The 18,335-nt window shown below is 42.0% G+C and overlaps 1 protein-coding gene across 1 annotated transcript; it reads left to right on the top strand.

Annotated features, from left to right (window-relative positions):
- The first annotated feature begins 222 nt into the window (after positions 1-222).
- On the top strand, positions 223-18,169 carry nfs1 (NFS1 cysteine desulfurase). The gene is made up of 13 exons (XM_071334668.1): positions 223-553; positions 978-1,054; positions 1,239-1,355; positions 1,444-1,527; positions 1,762-1,914; positions 2,113-2,206; positions 2,324-2,458; positions 2,758-2,915; positions 3,251-3,356; positions 5,292-5,373; positions 16,398-16,481; positions 16,666-16,755; positions 17,096-18,169. Exons 1-13 carry the CDS (start codon positions 460-462, stop codon positions 17,157-17,159), a joined length of 1,338 nt encoding a protein of 445 aa, XP_071190769.1. The 5' UTR covers positions 223-459; the 3' UTR covers positions 17,160-18,169.
- The last annotated feature ends 166 nt before the right edge of the window (positions 18,170-18,335 follow it).

Here is an 18,335-nt window from a genome sequence, read left to right as displayed (position 1 = left end):
TTTCATATAAAGGCTTTATCTACCTTCCCAATGAAAATACGAACATATAGTTTATGGAAAAGAGATGTATGTGTTGACGATGCACCATGCTGCCTTGTTGACAACATGACCAAGCGGTGCAGATTACTGTTCGATTTGAGATTGGCGTGCCTCCCTCGCCGCTTTTGCCCATTCCCGTCACTGGCCACAGACCGGTGCACCGCGGCTCAGGTTAATAGAACTCCCCTCGCTGCCATTTTGGCTATGCCTCACATGATGACTGTGTCGACAAGGATTTGACGCGTCTTAATAATTAAACCAGCCTGTTAATCGAATACATTGTTATACCTGGGTCTCACAAAACCAGGCAAACATAGAGATCTGCAAGCTTATTTTCCTCGCTGCGAATCCTGTTTATCATTGGTGAAGGTTAGCTACAACTGTATAGCAAGGTTAGCAAAACATTACCCTACTGTGAAGATGATGAGGAAGACTGTTACGACGAGGCTTCTGGGATCCATGCGAGGGTTCCCAAGCCACCGAATGAACTATGCTGTGAATGCTGTTGCGAGAGGTATTTTAGTTTATGCGGCTTTTTTTTTTTACACAATGTTTTATTAGCTAATTATCATCTAGCTAGCTCACGAGCTAATGACACTCATTCGATGACGCAGAAAGTTAGTTAGATAATGCCCTGTTTAAAATAACTGGGAACTTTGGGGAAAAAACGAGCTCCGACTGGGAAAAATCGATTTCAACGGTCAGCCAACTCGGGAACTCTGACATCTTTTTAGAGCTCAGGTTTTCCGACTTGAAGGTCGTATTTGTCCGATTTCCTAGTTGTTTTGTAACCAGTTACTCAACTTTTATGCCGTTACATCACGTCCGTGTGACAGTGTCTTTCTGCCCTGAATGCATATTAGACATTATCCAATGAATTCCCAGATCTATGTGTATGCTTTCTGGACCCAAATTACACTATTATGGTGTTTTTACAGAATCGATCAAAAGTAGGGAACTGGAGAAAGATGAGTTGCGACCTCTGTACATGGATTTTCAAGCAACAACACCAATGGTATGTGGCTCTTTAACGTTAGCTGCCAGCCTATAGCCTCTCCCACGATAATTATACCAAACTGGTGGCATGTCAAATCTGTAAAACATTGCATTGAAGCAAATTAATAAGATCCAATGCCATCTTTGAGAAATGCAACCTGCACAGAATCTTCAACTCAATATATTTTATCTCATGACTCTAGGATCCAAGAGTTCTGGATGCAATGCTTCCCTATCAAGTTAATTATTATGGTAACCCTCACTCCAGAACACATGCATATGGCTGGGAAAGTGAAAGTGCAATGGAAAAAGCTAGAAAGGTAATTAATTTACAATTAATTGAGTAGTTATTGCATTATGTCATTTGATGATAAGGCTAACATATCTTCATTTGATTTCTCCTTACAGCAAGTGGCAGACCTGATTGCTGCAGATCCTCGTGAGATCGTGTTCACAAGTGGTGCCACTGAATCCAATAATATGTCAATCAAAGTAAGTCTCCCTTTTACCGCTTTAGTAGTCAGATTAACGGCAAGGATTTCGGAGGGTGAATAATACATGCCAAGAACTGCCAGCTGATGGAAAGATTAAGACATAAGAATGAGCTAAGGTCAATCAACTGTTCTGCTGTGTAATTTATTTGTAAATGAGGATACATGCTAACAATTAAGAGGAAAAGGAATTGAGTGGTTGTTTTTGTTTCTTCGTACAATGCATTCCTCCTAGGGTGTGGCCCGATTTTACAAATCCAAGAAGAAGCATGTGATCACCACTCAGACGGAGCATAAGTGTGTGCTGGACTCCTGTCGAGTCTTGGAGGCAGAGGGCTTTGACATAACCTATCTTCCCGTGAAGACTAATGGCTTGGTTGACCTACAGGCAAGCTCAATTGTTTGGTTGTTTTATCTAAATGTGGCAATGTGCTATGTTTTATACAGCCCCATTGTATGAATCCACTCCACAATCTGCTCTTGTACCAAGAATAAGAAATTAAGTTCTCATGGCCTATTTCTTCAATACGTTTGCATGTCTTGAATACCTCACATGCTGATATAAAAATGTTGCTATTTTTTATAGCTACTGGAGGAAACGATTCGTCAAGACACAAGTTTGGTGTCTGTGATGACCGTGAACAATGAGATTGGTGTGAGGCAGCCTGTCGAAGACATAGGTAACCTTTTTAGCCAAAATAGATTCAGAAGTATATCCACTATGAAATTGAGACATTTCGTTTTATCTTTGTTTTATCTTTATTAATCCGCTATTATTTTCACACACACTTCTCCAGGTCGAATCTGCCGGTCAAGGAACGTGTTCTTCCACACTGATGCAGCTCAAGCTGTGGGAAAAATCCCCATCAATGTATCTGATTGGAAGGTAGACCTGATGTCCATCAGCGGGCACAAAATATATGGTCCCAAAGGTACATTGTTGAATATCAGATACTATCAGTGTTGGGGTTCAATTCCATTTTAATTTAGGAACAAAACTGAAATTCCTGTTTTCATCACTGAAAAGCAAGGAGAGAAGATGTAATTGATATGTCGGTTTACTTCCTGAATTGATATGGAATTGACCCCAAGCCTGACTACTACATTGAGTGAACTCTTTTGTCCAGCCACATATTAAACTCCTTTAATTGTTGGTGTTTTATGTAAGGACTGTGCGAGCAATTGAGTGACTATAAATAATTACAAGTGAAGTATGTTTATGATTTGACAGGGGTCGGGGCACTGTATGTGCGGCGCCGGCCCCGTGTTCGAATGGAGCCACTGCAGAATGGTGGAGGCCAGGAGAGGGGGCTTCGCTCAGGGACAGTGCCCACTCCTCTGGCTGTGGGACTGGGAGCAGCCTGTGATATAGCCCAGCAGGAGCTAGAGGTAGACAACTCATTACTGCCTGAAACAAACTTACACAGGATGTTGTTCATCAATGCTTGCTTCTGTTTGTTTTTACATTTTTTTTTATATTTTTTTTTATAATTTAGCTTGTTCAAAAGATTGGAAAAAACAGTCGGAATGTTGAGGCTTGCACAGCAAACTGATGTTCTTTTATCTGACAAATCCCCACTGCATTATATGAAAGGTTCCATCATATTTTTTGCTGCATGTTGTGTTGATGGGTAAATGAGAAGTGTTTACTGTAGTGTATTCTTTATAGTGAAAGAATAAGTTCACATTATTTTTGTTGCTTATTGATCTTCTCTCCTTTCCAGTATGATCACAGCCGGGTGTCCATGTTGGCAAACCGCCTTGTGAGCAAAATCATGTCAGAGATCCCTGATGTTGTGATGAATGGTGATCCAGAGCAAAGATACCCAGGTGAAGCACAGAACAAGGGATTTGTGGACAGAATAATAGACACAGGCATATACAGTGGGGAGAACAAGTATTTGATACACTGCCGATTTTGCAGGTTTTCCTACTTACAAAGCATGTAGAGGTCTGTCATTTTTATCATAGGTACACTTCAACTGTGAGAGACGGAATCTAAAACAAAAATCCAGAAAATCACATTGTATGATTTTTAAGTAATTAATTTGCATTTTATTGCATGACATAAGTATTTGATACATCAGAAAAGCAGAACTGAATATTTGGTACAGAAACCTTAGTTTGCAATTACAGAGATCTTACGTTTCCTGTAGTTCTTGACCAGGTTTGCACACACTGCAGCAGGGATTTTGGCCCACTCCTCCATACAGACCTTCTCCAGATCCTTCAGGTTTCGGGGCTGTCGCTGGGCAATACGGACTTTCGGCTCCCTCCAAAGATTTTCTATTGGGTTCAGGTCTGGAGACTGGCTAGGCCACTCCAGGACCTTGAGATGCTTCTTACGGAGCCACTCCTTAGTTGCCCTGGCTGTGTGTTTCGGGTCGTTGTCATGCTGGAAGACCCAGCCACGACCCATCTTCAATGCTCTTACTGAGGGAAGGAGGTTGTTGGTCAAGATCTCGCGATACATGGCCCCATCCATCCTCCCCTCAATACGGTGCAGTCGTCCTGTCCCCTTTGCAGAAAAGCATCCCCAAAGAATGATGTTTCCACCTCCATGCTTCACGGTTGGGATGGTGTTCTTGGGGTTGTACTCATCCTTCTATTCCTCCAAACACGGCGAGTGGAGTTTAGAGCAAAAAGCTCTATTTTTGTCTCATCAGACCACATGACCTTCTCCCATTCCTCCTCTGGATCATCCAGATGGTCATTGGCAAACTTCAGACTGGCCTGGACATGCGCTGGCTTGAGCAGGGGGACCTTGCGTGCGCTGCAGGATTTTAATCCATGACGGCGTAGTGTGTTACTAATGGTTTTCTTTGAGACTGTGGTCCCAGCTCTCTTCAGGTCATTGACCAGGTCCTGCCGTGTAGTTCTGGGCTGATCCCTCACATTCCTCATGATCATTGATGCCCCACGAGGTGAGATCTTGCATGGAGCCCCAGACCGAGGGTGATTGACCGTCATCTTGAACTTCTTCCATTTTCTAATAATTGTGCCAACAGTTGTTGCCTTCTCACCAAGCTGCTTGGCTATTGTCCTGTAGCCCATCCCAGCCTTGTACAGGTCTACAATTTATCCCTGATGTCCTTACACAGCTCTCTGGTCTTGGCCATTGTGGAGAGGTTGGAGTCTGTTTGATTGAGTGTGTGGACAGGTGTCTTTTATACAGGTAACGAGTTCAAACAGGTGCAGTTAATACAGGTAATGAGTGGAGAACAGGAGGGCTTCTTAAAGAAAAACTAACAGGTCTGTGAGAGCCGGAATTCTTACTGGTTGGTAGGTGATCAAATACTTATGTCATGCAATAAAATGCAAATGAATTACTTAAAAATCCTACAATGTGATTTTCTGGATTTTTGTTTTAGATTCCGTCTCCCACAGTTGAAGTGTACCTATGATAAAAATTACAGACCTCTACATGCTTTGTAAGTAGGAAAACTTGCAAAATCGGCAGTGTATCAAATACTTGTTCTCCCCACTGTAAGTGGGTGGAAGTGGAATTCATATTTTTCATAATAATCTTTTGATGTGATTGGCTGGTAATCTGTTAAATATATTCCTTATGAGTTGTGTATGAGTTAAATCAAGTACTGTGCTGGACATTATCATAATCACATTAGAGCAATAGTATTTTGCATATGCCTACAGATGAAGTGAAACACATAGTTTGTGGATTGTACTTTAGTCAGTTGATGAATCGGTGAAGAATTCCTTAAATGTTTATGCTCTATTATTAACTTGAATCTTTGTCGGACACAGGATGCATTAATTTGTCCTTTGCCTACGTGGAGGGAGAGAGTCTGTTGATGGCCCTGAAGGATGTCGCTCTATCATCCGGCAGGTCAGTAGTAAATAAAGAGCTATTAGATGCTTTTATTTATATACAGTACCAGTCAAAGGTTTGGACACACCTACTCATTCCAGTGTTTTTCTTTATTTTTTACAATTTTCTACATTGTAGAATAATAGTGAAGACATCAAAACTATTAAATAACCCACATGGAATCATGTAGTCACCAAAAAAGTGTTAAACAAATCAAAATATATTTGAGATTCTTCAAAGTAGCCACCCTTTGCCTTGATGACAGCTTTGCACACTCTTGGCATTTTCTCAACCAGCTTCATGAGGAAGCCGGAATGCATTTAGATTAACAGGTGTCTTGTTCATTTGTGGAATTCCTTTCCTTAATGCGTTTGAGCCTATCAGTTGTGTTGTGACAAGGTAGGGATAGTATACAGATGATAGTCCTATTTGGTAAAAGACCAAGTCCATATTATGGGCCAAAATTCACCCAACTTTTTGTGGGATGCGTGTGGGATGCGTGTGTGTGTGTGTGTGTACACATATATATTTATTCATTAGAGATGAAACGGTATGAAAATTTCATATCACGATTAGTGACAAATTATCACGGTTATCAGTATTATAGCGGTATTATTAAAATGTGCCGGAAATGTTAAATGTACTGATACACACACTGAAATCATTTCACCAAGTTATATTGAAAGCCAACAAACAACAAATAAAATTAGCAGCACTTTGTGCATAAACATGAAAGATGGCGTCATGAGAGTCAAGTTTCCCTAATGCATGTTTTAATGAACACAACCTTTTTAAGTAAATAAAAATTGCATATAAAAGCAACACAAGCAAGATCAATACAACTATGTAAACAAATCCAATGTGCAGGTGTTGACATTAAAATAACACTATGTAAACAAGTCAAATGAACAGCACTGATTGTATGTCTGTTCTCTCCTTCATAAAGAAATAAGGTGCTGCTGGTCTAACATCCTGTATGTCTGTTCTCTCCTTCATAAAGAAATAAGGTGCTGCTGGCTTAACATCCTGTATGTCTGTTCTCTCCTTCATAAATAAATAAGGTGCTGCTGGCTTAACATCCTGTATGTCTGTTCTCTCCTTCATAAAGAAATAAGGTGCTGCTGGCTTAACATCCTGTATGTCTGTTCTCTCCTTCATAAAGAAATAAGGTGCTGCTGGTCTAACATTCTGTATGTCTGTTCTCTCCTTCATAAATAAATAAGGTGCTGCTGGCCTAACATCCTGTATGTCTGTTCTCTCCTTCATAAAGAAATAAGGTGCTGCTGGCCTAACATCCTGTATGTCTGTTCTCTCCTTCATAAATAAATAAGGTGCTGCTGGCCTAACATCCTGTATGTCTGTTCTCTCCTTCATAAAGAAATAAGGTGCTGCTGGCTTAACATCCTGTATGTCTGTTCTCTCCTTCATAAAGAAACAAGGTGCTGCTGGCCTAACATCCTGTATGTCTGTTCTCTCTTTCATAAAGAAACAAGGTGCTGCTGGCCTAACATCCTGTATGTATGCATCTTTGTTCACTTGAGATTGCAAATTAAATATGCTGACATTTTTACATTTCAATGTAATATGAAAGGGCTGCAGTGAGGTCTTGAGCATTTTTTGATGTGGGTGCATCAAAAATAAGCAGCGTGCCTTTTTAAATGCTTGCTTGAGTTCTTGTTTCACAACTGTAGATGAGGGACCAGTAGCATCACTGGGTTTGCCTGCTGCACGCCCATTCTAAACAAGCGAATAGCAAATATATTATTATTATTAGTGTTACATTATAATTATTCACTTACCCACACAGTCTATCTTCTGTGTTGCATTCGAGTATATGCTATGACCCCATGCACAATTTACATAAATACAAATGAGTCTTAAGACAGTGATAATAATTGCAATGAGCCCAAACAATTTACATGAATTCAGGAGTCTTGTAAAGGAGTCTATAGTGTTTCTCCTGTTGGAACACTTTTACAACCAAGTCGATGACTGACGGATTTTAAATGAACAAAATTTGTTGGTTGGGTGACTAAACTACATAACGTGTTTTCGTGTGCAATGGGTGAATAGACTCTGCAGACACACGACGCATACAGCAGCAGAACATGTAGTGTTTTACAAGAGTAGGTTTCACTGAAAGCTTCAGTTTACATTATTGACAAGCTATTAGCAAGTTACAGACAAACCATGACATTTTCCCCCATTCTGAAGTCCCCACATCATGCATTGAGCTAAAAGTTAACTTACCTTGCATTCTCTATAAAGTAGTGGGTGGTGGTCACAAAGATGACTCGAGATTTGAAGTGTTGCCCCCTTTCACAGCGTTTTCTTTTTGTTGCTTGTTCTGCAGACGGGGTGACCATCTTCAATTAAGTTTCCCTCTGCACTAATGTAAAACCCAAAATACGACCACACTTCAGATTTGATCCTCTAAGAAGGCTGAAAAATCTCCCGAGCGCTATCACTGCCTTCCGCCATGTTTTCACACAAAACAAAACCCACGTTGCATGCTGAGCCTGCATCAGACTGTTGCTAACTGTGGTTGATTCTGGACAGTATTTACCGTGAGTTTTTCAAACCGCGGTAATCAAACACGGTTTTAATCATAATAAAAATGTGAAATTATGATACTAACCTTCTGGAATTTTACCTTGGATTATCGTGAAACCGGTAACCATTTCATCCCTAATATATACATAGAGTACCAGTCAAAAGTTGACACACCTACTCATTCAAGGGTTTCTTTATATTTACAATTTTCTACATGTAGAATAATAGTGAAGATATCAACTATGAAATAACACATGGAATCATGAAGTAACCAAAAAAAGTGTTAAACAAATCAAAATATTTTGAGATGCTTCAAAGTAGCCACCCTTTGCCTCGATGACAGTTTTGCACACTCTTGGTCTTCTCTCAACCAGCTTCACCTAGAATACTTTTCCAACAGTCTTGATGGAGGTCCCACATATGCTGAGCACTTGCTGGCTGCTTTTTTTTTCACTCTGCGGTCTAACTCATCCCAAACCATCTCAATTGGGTTGAGGTTGGGTGATTTGTGGATGCCAGGTCATGTGATGCAGCACTCCATCACTCTCCACCTTGGTAAAATAGCCCTTACCCAGCCTGGAGGTGTGTTGGGTAATTTTTCCTGTTGAAGAACAAATGATAGTCCCACTAAGCACAAACCAGATGGGATGGCGTATTGCTGCAGAATGCGGTGGTAGCCCTGCAGGTTAAGTGTTCCTTGAATTCTAAATAAATCACTGACTGTGTCACCAGCAAAGCGCCATCACACAACCTCCTCCATGCTTCACGGTGGGAACCACACTTCCGGAGATAATCCGTTCACCTACTATGCATCTCACAAAGACATGTCGGTTGGAACAAAAAATCTCTAATTTGGACTCATCAGAATAGAACAGATTTCCACCGGGCTAATGTCCATTGGTCGTGTTTCTTGGCCCCATCAAGTCTCTTCTTATTATTGGTGTCCTTTTAGTAGTTAGTGGTTTATTTGCAGCAATTCGACCAGGAAGGCCTGATTCACGCAGTCTCCTCTGAACAGTTGATGTTGAGATGTCTGTTACTTGAACTCTGAAGCATTTATTTCGGCTGCAATTTGGCTGGTAACTCTCATGAACTTATCCTCTGCAGCACCGGTAACTTTGGGTCTTCCTTTACTGCGGCGGTCCTCATGAGCCAGTTTCATAACGCTTGATGGTTTTTGCAACTGCACTTGAAGAACTTCCAAAGTTCTTGAAATGAAATGTATTGACTGACCTTCATGTCTTGAAGTAGTGATGGACTGTTGTTTCTCTTGCTTATTTGAGCTGTTCTTGCCATAATATGGACTTGGTCTTTTACCAGATAGCCCCATCTTCTGTATATCACAACTGATTGGCTCAAATGCATTAAAGAAAGAAATTCCACAAATTAACTTTTTGCAAGGCAAACCTGTTAATTGAAATGCATTACAGGTGACTGGCTCATGAAGCTGGTTGAGAGAATGCCAAGAGTGTGCAAAGGGTGGCTACTTTAAAGAATCTCAAATATATTTTGATTTTGTTTAACACTTTTTTTGGTTATTACATGTGTTATTGCATAGTTTTGATGTTTTCACTATTATTGTACAATGTAGAAAATAGTAAAAATAAAGAAATCAAGGAATGAGTAGGTGTCCAAACTTTTTTTTCTTTCTTCGTTACACAATACATGTATGTTTTGTTCGGTAAAGTTCATATTTATATCCAAAAATCTTAGTTTACATTGGTGCGTTATGTTCAGTAATGTTTTGCCTCAAACATCCGGTGATTTTGCAGAGAGCCACATCAATGTACAGAAATACTCATAATAAACATTGATAAAAGATACAAGTATTAAACATGGAACTTTATCTAAACTTCTCCTTAATGCAACCGCTGTGTCAGATAAAAAAAAAAATTACGGAAAAATCACACCATGCTATAATCTGAGTACAGCGCTCAGAGCCCAAATAAGCCATAAAGATATCCGCCATTTTTTGGAGTCAACAGAAGTCAGAAATAGCATTATAAATATTCACTTACCTTTGATCTTCATCAGAATGCACTCCCAGGAATCCCAGTTCCACAATAAATGTTTGTTTTGTTCGATATAGTCCATCATTTATGTCCAAATACCTTCATTTTGTTTGCGCGTTCAGTCCAGTAATCCACATTCTTGAGGCGCAGGTCAGACAAAGTCAAACAATTCCATTACAGTTCGTAGAAACATGTCAAACGATGTATAGAATCAGTCTTTAGGATGTTTTTAACATGAATCTTTAATGTTTCAACCGGAGAATTCCTTTGTCTTCAGAAATGCGATGGAAAGCAGGTCGCTCTCACGTGAGCGAGCATGTTCAGCTCGTGCCAGACACCTGACTCAAAGAGCTCTCCTTCCCTTATTCTTTACAGTAGAAGCATCAAACAAGGTTCTGAAGACTGTTGACATCTAGTGGAAGCCGTAGGAAGTGCAAAATGATCAATATCCCTCTGTATATTGGATAGGCAAACCTACAAACCTCAGATTTCCCACTTCCTGGTTGGATTTTTTCTCAGGTTTTTGCCTGCCATATGAGTTCTGTTATATTCACAGCCATCATTCAAACAGTTTTAGAAACTTCTGTGTTTTTATCCAAATCTACTAATAATATGCATATCTTAGCCTCTGAGCCTGAGTAGCAGGCAGTTTACTCTGGGCACCTTTTCATCCAAGCTACTCAATACTGCCACCCAGCCATAAGAAGTTAAAGTGACTATGCATAGATGATAAGAGTAGCAGCGGGGGGAGAGACAATGCATATGGTCTGGGTATCCATTTGATTAGGTGTTCAGGAGTCTTATGGCTTGGGGGTAGAAGCGGTTTAGAAGCCTCTTGGACCTAGACTTGGCGCGCCGGTACTGCTTGCCGCGCGGTAGTAGAGAGAACAGTATGTAACTAGGGTGGCTGGAGTTTTGACAATTTTTAGAGCCTAACTCTGACGCCGCCTGGTATAGAGGTCCTGGATGGCAGGATGCTTGGCCCCAGTAATGTACTCGGCCGTTCGCACTACCCTCTGTAGTGCTTTGCGGTCAGAGGCATAGTAGTTGCAATACCAGTCAGGATGCTCTCGATGGTGCAGCTGTTGAGTCTTTTGAGGATCTGGGGACCCATGCCAAAGTCTCCTGAGGGGAAATAGGTTTTGTCGTACCCTCTTCATGACTGTCTTTGTGTGCTTGGACCATGTTAGTTTGTTGGTGATGTGGAAACCAAGGAACTTGAAGCTCTCAACCTGCTCCACTGCAGCCTGGTTGATGAGAATGGGGGCGAGCTCGGTCCTCCTTTTCCTGTAGTCCACAATCATCTCCTTTGTCTTGATCACATTGCGGGAGAGGTTGTTGTCCTGGCACCACACGGCTAGGTCTCTGACCTCCTCCCTATAGGCTGTTTCGTCGTTGTCTGAACAGGCCTACCACTGTTGTCATCGGCAAACTTAATGATGGTGTTGAAGTCGGGCCTGGCTGTGTAGTCATGAGTGAACAGGGAGTACAGGAGGGGACTGAGCACGCACCCCTGAGGTGCCCGTGTTGAGGATCAGCGTTGTGGATGTGTTACCTACCCTTACCACCTGGGGGGCGGCCCGTCAGGAAGTCCAGGATCCAGTTGCAGAGGGAGGTGTTTAGTCGCAGGGTCCTTAGCTTATGAGCTTTGAGGGCACTATCAAATCAAATCAAATGTTATTTGTCACATACACATGGTTAGCAGATGTTAATGCGAGTGTAGCGAAATGCTTGTGCTTCTAGTTCCGACAATGCAGTAATAACCAACAAGTAATCTAACAATTCCACAACTACTACCTTATACACACAAGTGTAAAGGGATAAAGAATATGTACATAAAGATATATGAATGAGTGATGGTACAGAACAGCATAGGCAAGATGCAGTAGATGGTATAGAGTACAGTATATACATATACATATGAGATGAGTAATGTAGGGTATGTAAACATTATATTAAGTGGCATTGTTTAAAGTGGCTAGTGGTACATTTTTACATAATTTCCATCAATTCCCATTATTAAAGTGGCTGGAGTTGAGTCAGTATGTTGGCAGCGGCCACTAAATGTTAGTGGTGGCTGTTTAACAGTCTGATGGCCTTGAGATAGAAGCTGTTTTTCAGTCTCTCGGTCCCTGCTTTGATGCACCTGTACTGACCTCGCCTTCTGGATGATAGCGGGGTGAACAGGCAGTGGCTCGGGTGGTTGTTGTCCTTGATGATCTTTATGGCCTTCCTGTGACATCGGGTGGTGTAGGTGTCCTGGAGGGCAGGTAGTTTGCCCCCGGTGATGCGTTGTGCAGACCTCACTACCCTCTGGAGAGCCTTACGGTTGTGGGCGGAGCAGTTGCCGTACCAGGCGGTGATACAGCCCGACAGGATGCTCTCGATTGTGCATCTGTAGAAGTTTGTGTGCTTTTGGTGACAAGCCGAATTTCTTCAGCCTCCTGAGGTTGAAGAGGCGCTGCTGCGCCTTCTTCACAACGCTGTCTGTGTGGGTGGACCAATTCAGTTTGTCCGTGATGTGTACACCGAGGAACTTAAAACTTTCCACCTAATCCACTACTGTCCCGTCGATGTGGATAGGGGGGTGCTCCCTCTGCTGTTTCCTGAAGTCCACAATCATCTCCTTTGTTTTGTTGACGTTGAGTGTGAGGTTATTTTCCTGACACCACACTCCGAGGGCCCTCACCTCCTCCCTGTAGGCCGTCTCGTTGTTATTGGTAATCAAGCCTACCACTGTAGTGTCGTCCGCAAACTTGATGATTGAGTTGGAGGCGTGCATGGCCACGCAGTCCTGGGTAAACAGGGAGTACAGGAGAGGACTCAGAACGCACCCTTGTGGGGCCCCGGTGTTGAGGATCAGCGGGGTGGAGATGTTGTTACCTACCCTCACCACCTGGGGGCGGCCCGTCAGGAATCCCGGACCCAGTTGCACAGGGCGGGGTCGAGACCCAGGGTCTCGAGCTTGATGATGAGTTTGGAGGGTACTATGGTGTTAAATGCTGAGCTGTAGTCGATGAACAGCATTCTCACATAGGTATTCCTCTTGTCCAGATGGGTTAGGGCAGTGTGCAGTGTGGTTGCGATTGCGTCGTCTGTGGACCTATTGGGTCGGTAAGCAAATTGGAGTGGGTCTAGGGTGTCAGGTAGGGTGGAGGTGATATGGTCCTTGACTAGTCTCTCAAAGCACTTCATGATGACGGAAGTGAGTACTACGGGGCGGTAGTCGTTTAGCTCAGTTACCTTAGCTTTCTTGGGAACAGGAACAATGGTGGCCCTCTTGAAGCATGTGGGAACAGCAGACTGGGATAAGGATTGATTGAATATGTCCTTAAACACACCAGCCAGCTGGTCTGCGCATGCTCTGAGGACGCGGCTGGGAATGCCGTCTGGGCCTGCAGCCTTGCGAGGGTTAACACGTTTAAATGTTTTACTCACCTCGGCTGCAGTGAAGGAGAGCCCGCAGGTTAAGGTAGCGGGCCGTGTCAGTGGCACTGTATTGTCCTCAAAGCGAGCAAAAAAGTTATTTCGCCTGTCTGGGAGCAAGACATCCTGGTCCGCGACGGGACCTTTTTGTAATCCGTGATTGACTGTAGACCCTGCCACATACCTCTTGTGTCTGAGCTGTTGAATTGCGACTCTACTTTGTCTCTATACTGGGACTTAGCTTGTTTGATTGCCTTGCGGAGAGAATAGCTACACTGTTTGTATTCAGTCATGTTTCCGGTCACCTTGCCGTGGTTAAAAGCAGTGGTTCGCGCTTTCAGTTTCACGCGAATGCTGCCATCAATCCACGGTTTCTGGTTTGGGAATGTTTTAATCGTTGCTGTGGGTACGACATCGTCAATGCACTTTCTAATGAACTCGCTCACCGAATCAGCGTATTCGTCAATATTGTTGTTGGACGCAATGCGGAACATATCCCAATCCACGTGATCGAAGCAGTCTTGAAGCGTGGAATCAGATTGGTCTATACTATGGTGTTGAACGCTGAGCTGTAGTCAATGAATAGCATTCTCACGTCGGTGTTCCTTTTGTCCAGGTGGGAAAGGGCAGTGTGGAGTGCAATAGAGATTGCATCATCTGTGGGTCTGTTGGGGCGGTATGCAAATTGGAGTGGGTCTAGGGTTTCTGGAATAATGGTGTTGATGTGAGCCATGACCAGCCTTTCGAAGCACTTCATGGCTGCAGATGTAAGTGGTACGGGTCAGTAGTCATTTAGGCAGGTTACTTTAGTGTTCTTGGGCACAGTTACTATGGTGGTCTGCTTAAAACATGTTGGTATTACAGACTCAGACAGGGAGAGATGAAATGTCAGTGAAGACACTTGCCAGTTGATCAGCGAATGCTCGGAGTACACGTCCTGGGAATCCGTCTGGCCTTGTGAATGTTGACCTGTTTAAAGGTCTTACTCATATCGGCTGAGGAGAGCGTGATCAGTCTCCAGAACAGCTGATACTCATGCATGTGTCAGTGTTTTTTGCCTCGAAGCAAGTGTAGAAGTAGTTTAGCTCGTCTGGTAGGCTCGTGTCACTGGGCAGCTCTCGGCTGTGCTTCCCTTTTGTAGTCTGTAATGGTTTGCAAGCCCTACCGCATCCGAAGAGTGTCAAAGCCGGTGGAGTACGATTCGATCTTAGTCCTGTATTGACGCTTAGCCTGTTTGATGGTTCGTCAGAGGGCATAGCGGGATTTCTTATAAACTTCTGGCTTAGAGTCCCGCTCCTTGAAAGCACCACCACTAGCCTTTAGCGCAGTCCGGATGTTACCTGTAATCCATGGCTTCTGGTTAGGTTGTTGGTAGGTCACTGTGGGGACGACGTCATCGATGCACTTATTGATGAAGGCAATGACTAATGTGGTGTACTCCTCAATGCCATTGGAGGAATCCCAGAACATATTCCAGTCTGTGCCAGCAAAACAGTCCTGTAGTTTAGCATCTGCTTCATCTGACCACTTTTATTGACCAAGTCACTGGTGCTTCCTGCTTGAATTCTTGCTTGTAAGCAGGAATCAGGAGAATAGAATTGTCAGATTTGCCAAATGGAGGGTGAGGGAGAGCTTTGTATGCGTCTCTGTGTGTGGAGGAAAGGTGGTCCAGAGTTTATTTTTTATTTTTATCTTTCTCTCTTCTGGTTGCACATTTAACATGCTGATCGAAATTTGGTAAAACGGATTTAAGTTTCCCTGCATTAAAGTCCCCAGCTACTAGGAGCGCCTCCTTTGGGTGAGCGTTTTCCTGTTTGCTTATGGTGGAATACAGCTCATTCAATGATGTCTTCATGCCAGCCTCTGACTGTGGTGGTATGTTAACAGCAACGAAAAATACAAAAACTTTCTAAGTAGTTAGTGTGGTCTACAGCTTATCATGAGATACTCTACCTCTGGCGAGCAATAGCTCGAGACTTCCTTATAGTGCTCTGGCCTTTGTCTTACCAGACGCCGCTGTTCTGTCCTGCTGGTGCAGAGTATAACCTGCCAGCGGTATGTTGATAGTCTCATCGTTCGGCCATAACTCCGTGAAGCGTAAGATATTACAGTTCCTCGTAAGTCATCTAGTTTATTGTCCAAAGATTACACATTTGCTAGCAGAATGGAAGGAAGTGGGGGTTTACTAGATCGCCTACGAGTTCTCAGAACGCAGCCCGCCATCCGTACCCTTTTTTTCCGCCTCCTCTTCACGCAAATCACTGGGAGCTGGGCCTGTTCCTGAGGAAGCAGTATATCGTTCGTGTCGGCCTTGTCAAAGGGAAAAAAGGATTCTGCCAGTGTAATCACAGTCCTGATGTCCAGAAGTTATTTTTGGTCATAAGAGACGTTAGCGGCAACATTATGTACAAAATAATTAAAAAAATTAAGTTATACAATGCAAATAAACAAACAAAAAACACAATCGGTTGTGAGCCCGTAAAACGTCTTCCTTCTTCTTCAGCGCTACTTGCCTCAGCGTTGTACGAGCTCTTCAGTTTCTTGGCAATTTCTCAACAAGAATAGAGCCTGTAATCGATCCCACAAATGCTGATACTCCAGATACTTAACTAGTCTTTAGAAGGACAGTTTTATTGCTTCTTTAATAAGCACAACAGTTTTCAGCTGTGCTAACATAATTGCAAGAGGGTTTTCTAATGATCAATTAGCCTTTTAAAATTATAAACTTGTATTAGCTAACACAACGTGCCATTGGAACAATGGAGTGATGGTTGCTGATCATGGGCCTCTGTACCCCTATTTAGATATTCCATAAAAAATCAGCAGTTTCCAGCTACAATAGTCATTTACAACATTAACAATGTCTACACTGTATTTCTGATCAATTTTATGTTATTTTAATGGACAAAAAATGTGCTTTTCTTTCAAAAACAAGGACATTTTCTAATTGACCCCAAACTTTTGAACAGTAGTGTATATCAAATAGATTAACAGCTATTAAGTTGGATCCAAATTAAAATACTGTACGTTGATGATGCTATCTTCCTGCAGTGCCTGCACTTCTGCTTCATTGGAGCCTTCATATGTCCTGAGAGCAATTGGAACAGATGAGGACCTGGCCCACTCCTCAATCAGGTGAGTAACGGTTAGGAACACAACTCAAGAAGCTCAAATGGATGGTCATGGGATTTGAAAGATTTAAATATTTGTATCATTCCTAATTACAAAAGAGCAGGGTCAAGAATAACATGTTGCAGCTGAATGGTATTATTTTGGTGTTTTACCTAGTCTGTGTTTGTTGTTACTCCATAACCTATAGATTTGGAATCGGACGATTTAGCACAGAGGCAGAAGTGGACTATACAGTGGACAAGTGCATTCAGCAGGTCAAACGCCTGAGAGAGATGAGGTGAGTGAAAAAGAGTAGAATAGCATATATACAGTGGTTACCAGACACAGATTAAGACTAGTCCTGGACTACAAATCAAGATTAATGGAGAATCTCCATTGAATGTGCTTTTTAGTCTAGGACTAGGCTTAATCTGTGTCTTGGAAACCACCGCAAAATGTACATGATGAATGTCACTTAACTAGGCTTTTACTGGTGGAAAGACATTTTAATATTTTTTGTACACAGTGTTAATGATCTAATGAAATACTTTATAATAAATAGCCTTTTAACTTGCAATATTATCAATGCACTCATAGGTTAATGTATTCATTGTTGTCCAACTTCTTTTTCTCTTCAGCCCCTTGTGGGAGATGGTGCAAGAGGGAATCGATCTGAAGAGCATCAAATGGACGCAGCACTAAAGAAAGCCTTCAGGAAACATACCTAAGAGCATTGTGAATACTAAACTTGTTTAGTTTCCTGCATACTATGCCGCTCCTGTGATGACTGGTAATTATTTCTACTGTCAAGAAACACGCACAACTTCCTGACTTACTTTAGTGTAGGCTTATGACTAGATTTTGTATTGGCAGACCTGAATAATTTGTTCCTTTGTATTTGACAAAGTATTATTATTGATGCATATATTGTGCTCTTAAGTAGTTAGAAAAGTTTGTGTTCATACGCACATCCTTAAAAATGTGTGTGCTGGGCTAATAAAGAAACCTTGTAAAGAACAGAAAGTCCCTTAAAGCATTGAATTGGGAGCATAAATTTGTGTGCATACCTTCCTGTTCTTTACAAGTGCTCTTAAGTAGTTAACATAATTTATCAGCTGCTTTGACCATGGGATTTCATGACTGAGAGCAAGTTACAGAATGGTTCATTCATGTAGCATGTGCTACATTCCATTTAGTTCATGGATAAGTCATTATTCGTTGACAACATACAGCATGCTAACAAGGTGAAAGTCAACAGTACAGGTTTCATTCCATAAGGACGAAATTGATAAAATATTTCCCTAGGTCTCAATGTGTGAAATTTAATGCCAATCTTGTGGGTTAATAGTCTTCCAATCATGGAAATTCTCCCCAGTTGGTTTGTATACAGTCTCTGGCAAAATGTGTATTGTTTGTATGAATCTTGCATGTTATCATTTAAACTGATTTGAATATTTCTTGTGAGGGAAGAATGCAAACCAATTTACATGGCCAGCTGTTTTATGACATCAGTATAATCTACCACCACCGTGACTGAACATTTACAGTGCTTGTTGTTTTTGCTTTGTACATGCAGCAGATAGCACAGCAGACTCATTACTCTTCCCAAAATGTCTTTCCACAATGTCCAACAGCAATCTAATCTCACATAATGTATACATACATGCATATGTTTGTAGCTAGCGCTCCAATAAAAATTTTACTCGGCCTGACCCTGAATTATTATGTTAGTATTTTATGTAGTTGGTCGATTGGTCCTTAAATTATTCTCCACATGCTCTGATTGAATTATAGTATCCTGGGTTAGTACAGCATTTTGACAAAGATATAAAATGTTCTGTCTAAAACATCATGTTTGAGTCCACTAGATGGCGGCAT

This window comes from Salvelinus alpinus, chromosome 12, assembly GCF_045679555.1.
Source record: "Salvelinus alpinus chromosome 12, SLU_Salpinus.1, whole genome shotgun sequence".
Lineage (NCBI taxonomy): Eukaryota > Metazoa > Chordata > Actinopteri > Salmoniformes > Salmonidae > Salvelinus > Salvelinus alpinus.
This window is presented reverse-complemented; position numbering and strand designations above follow the sequence as displayed.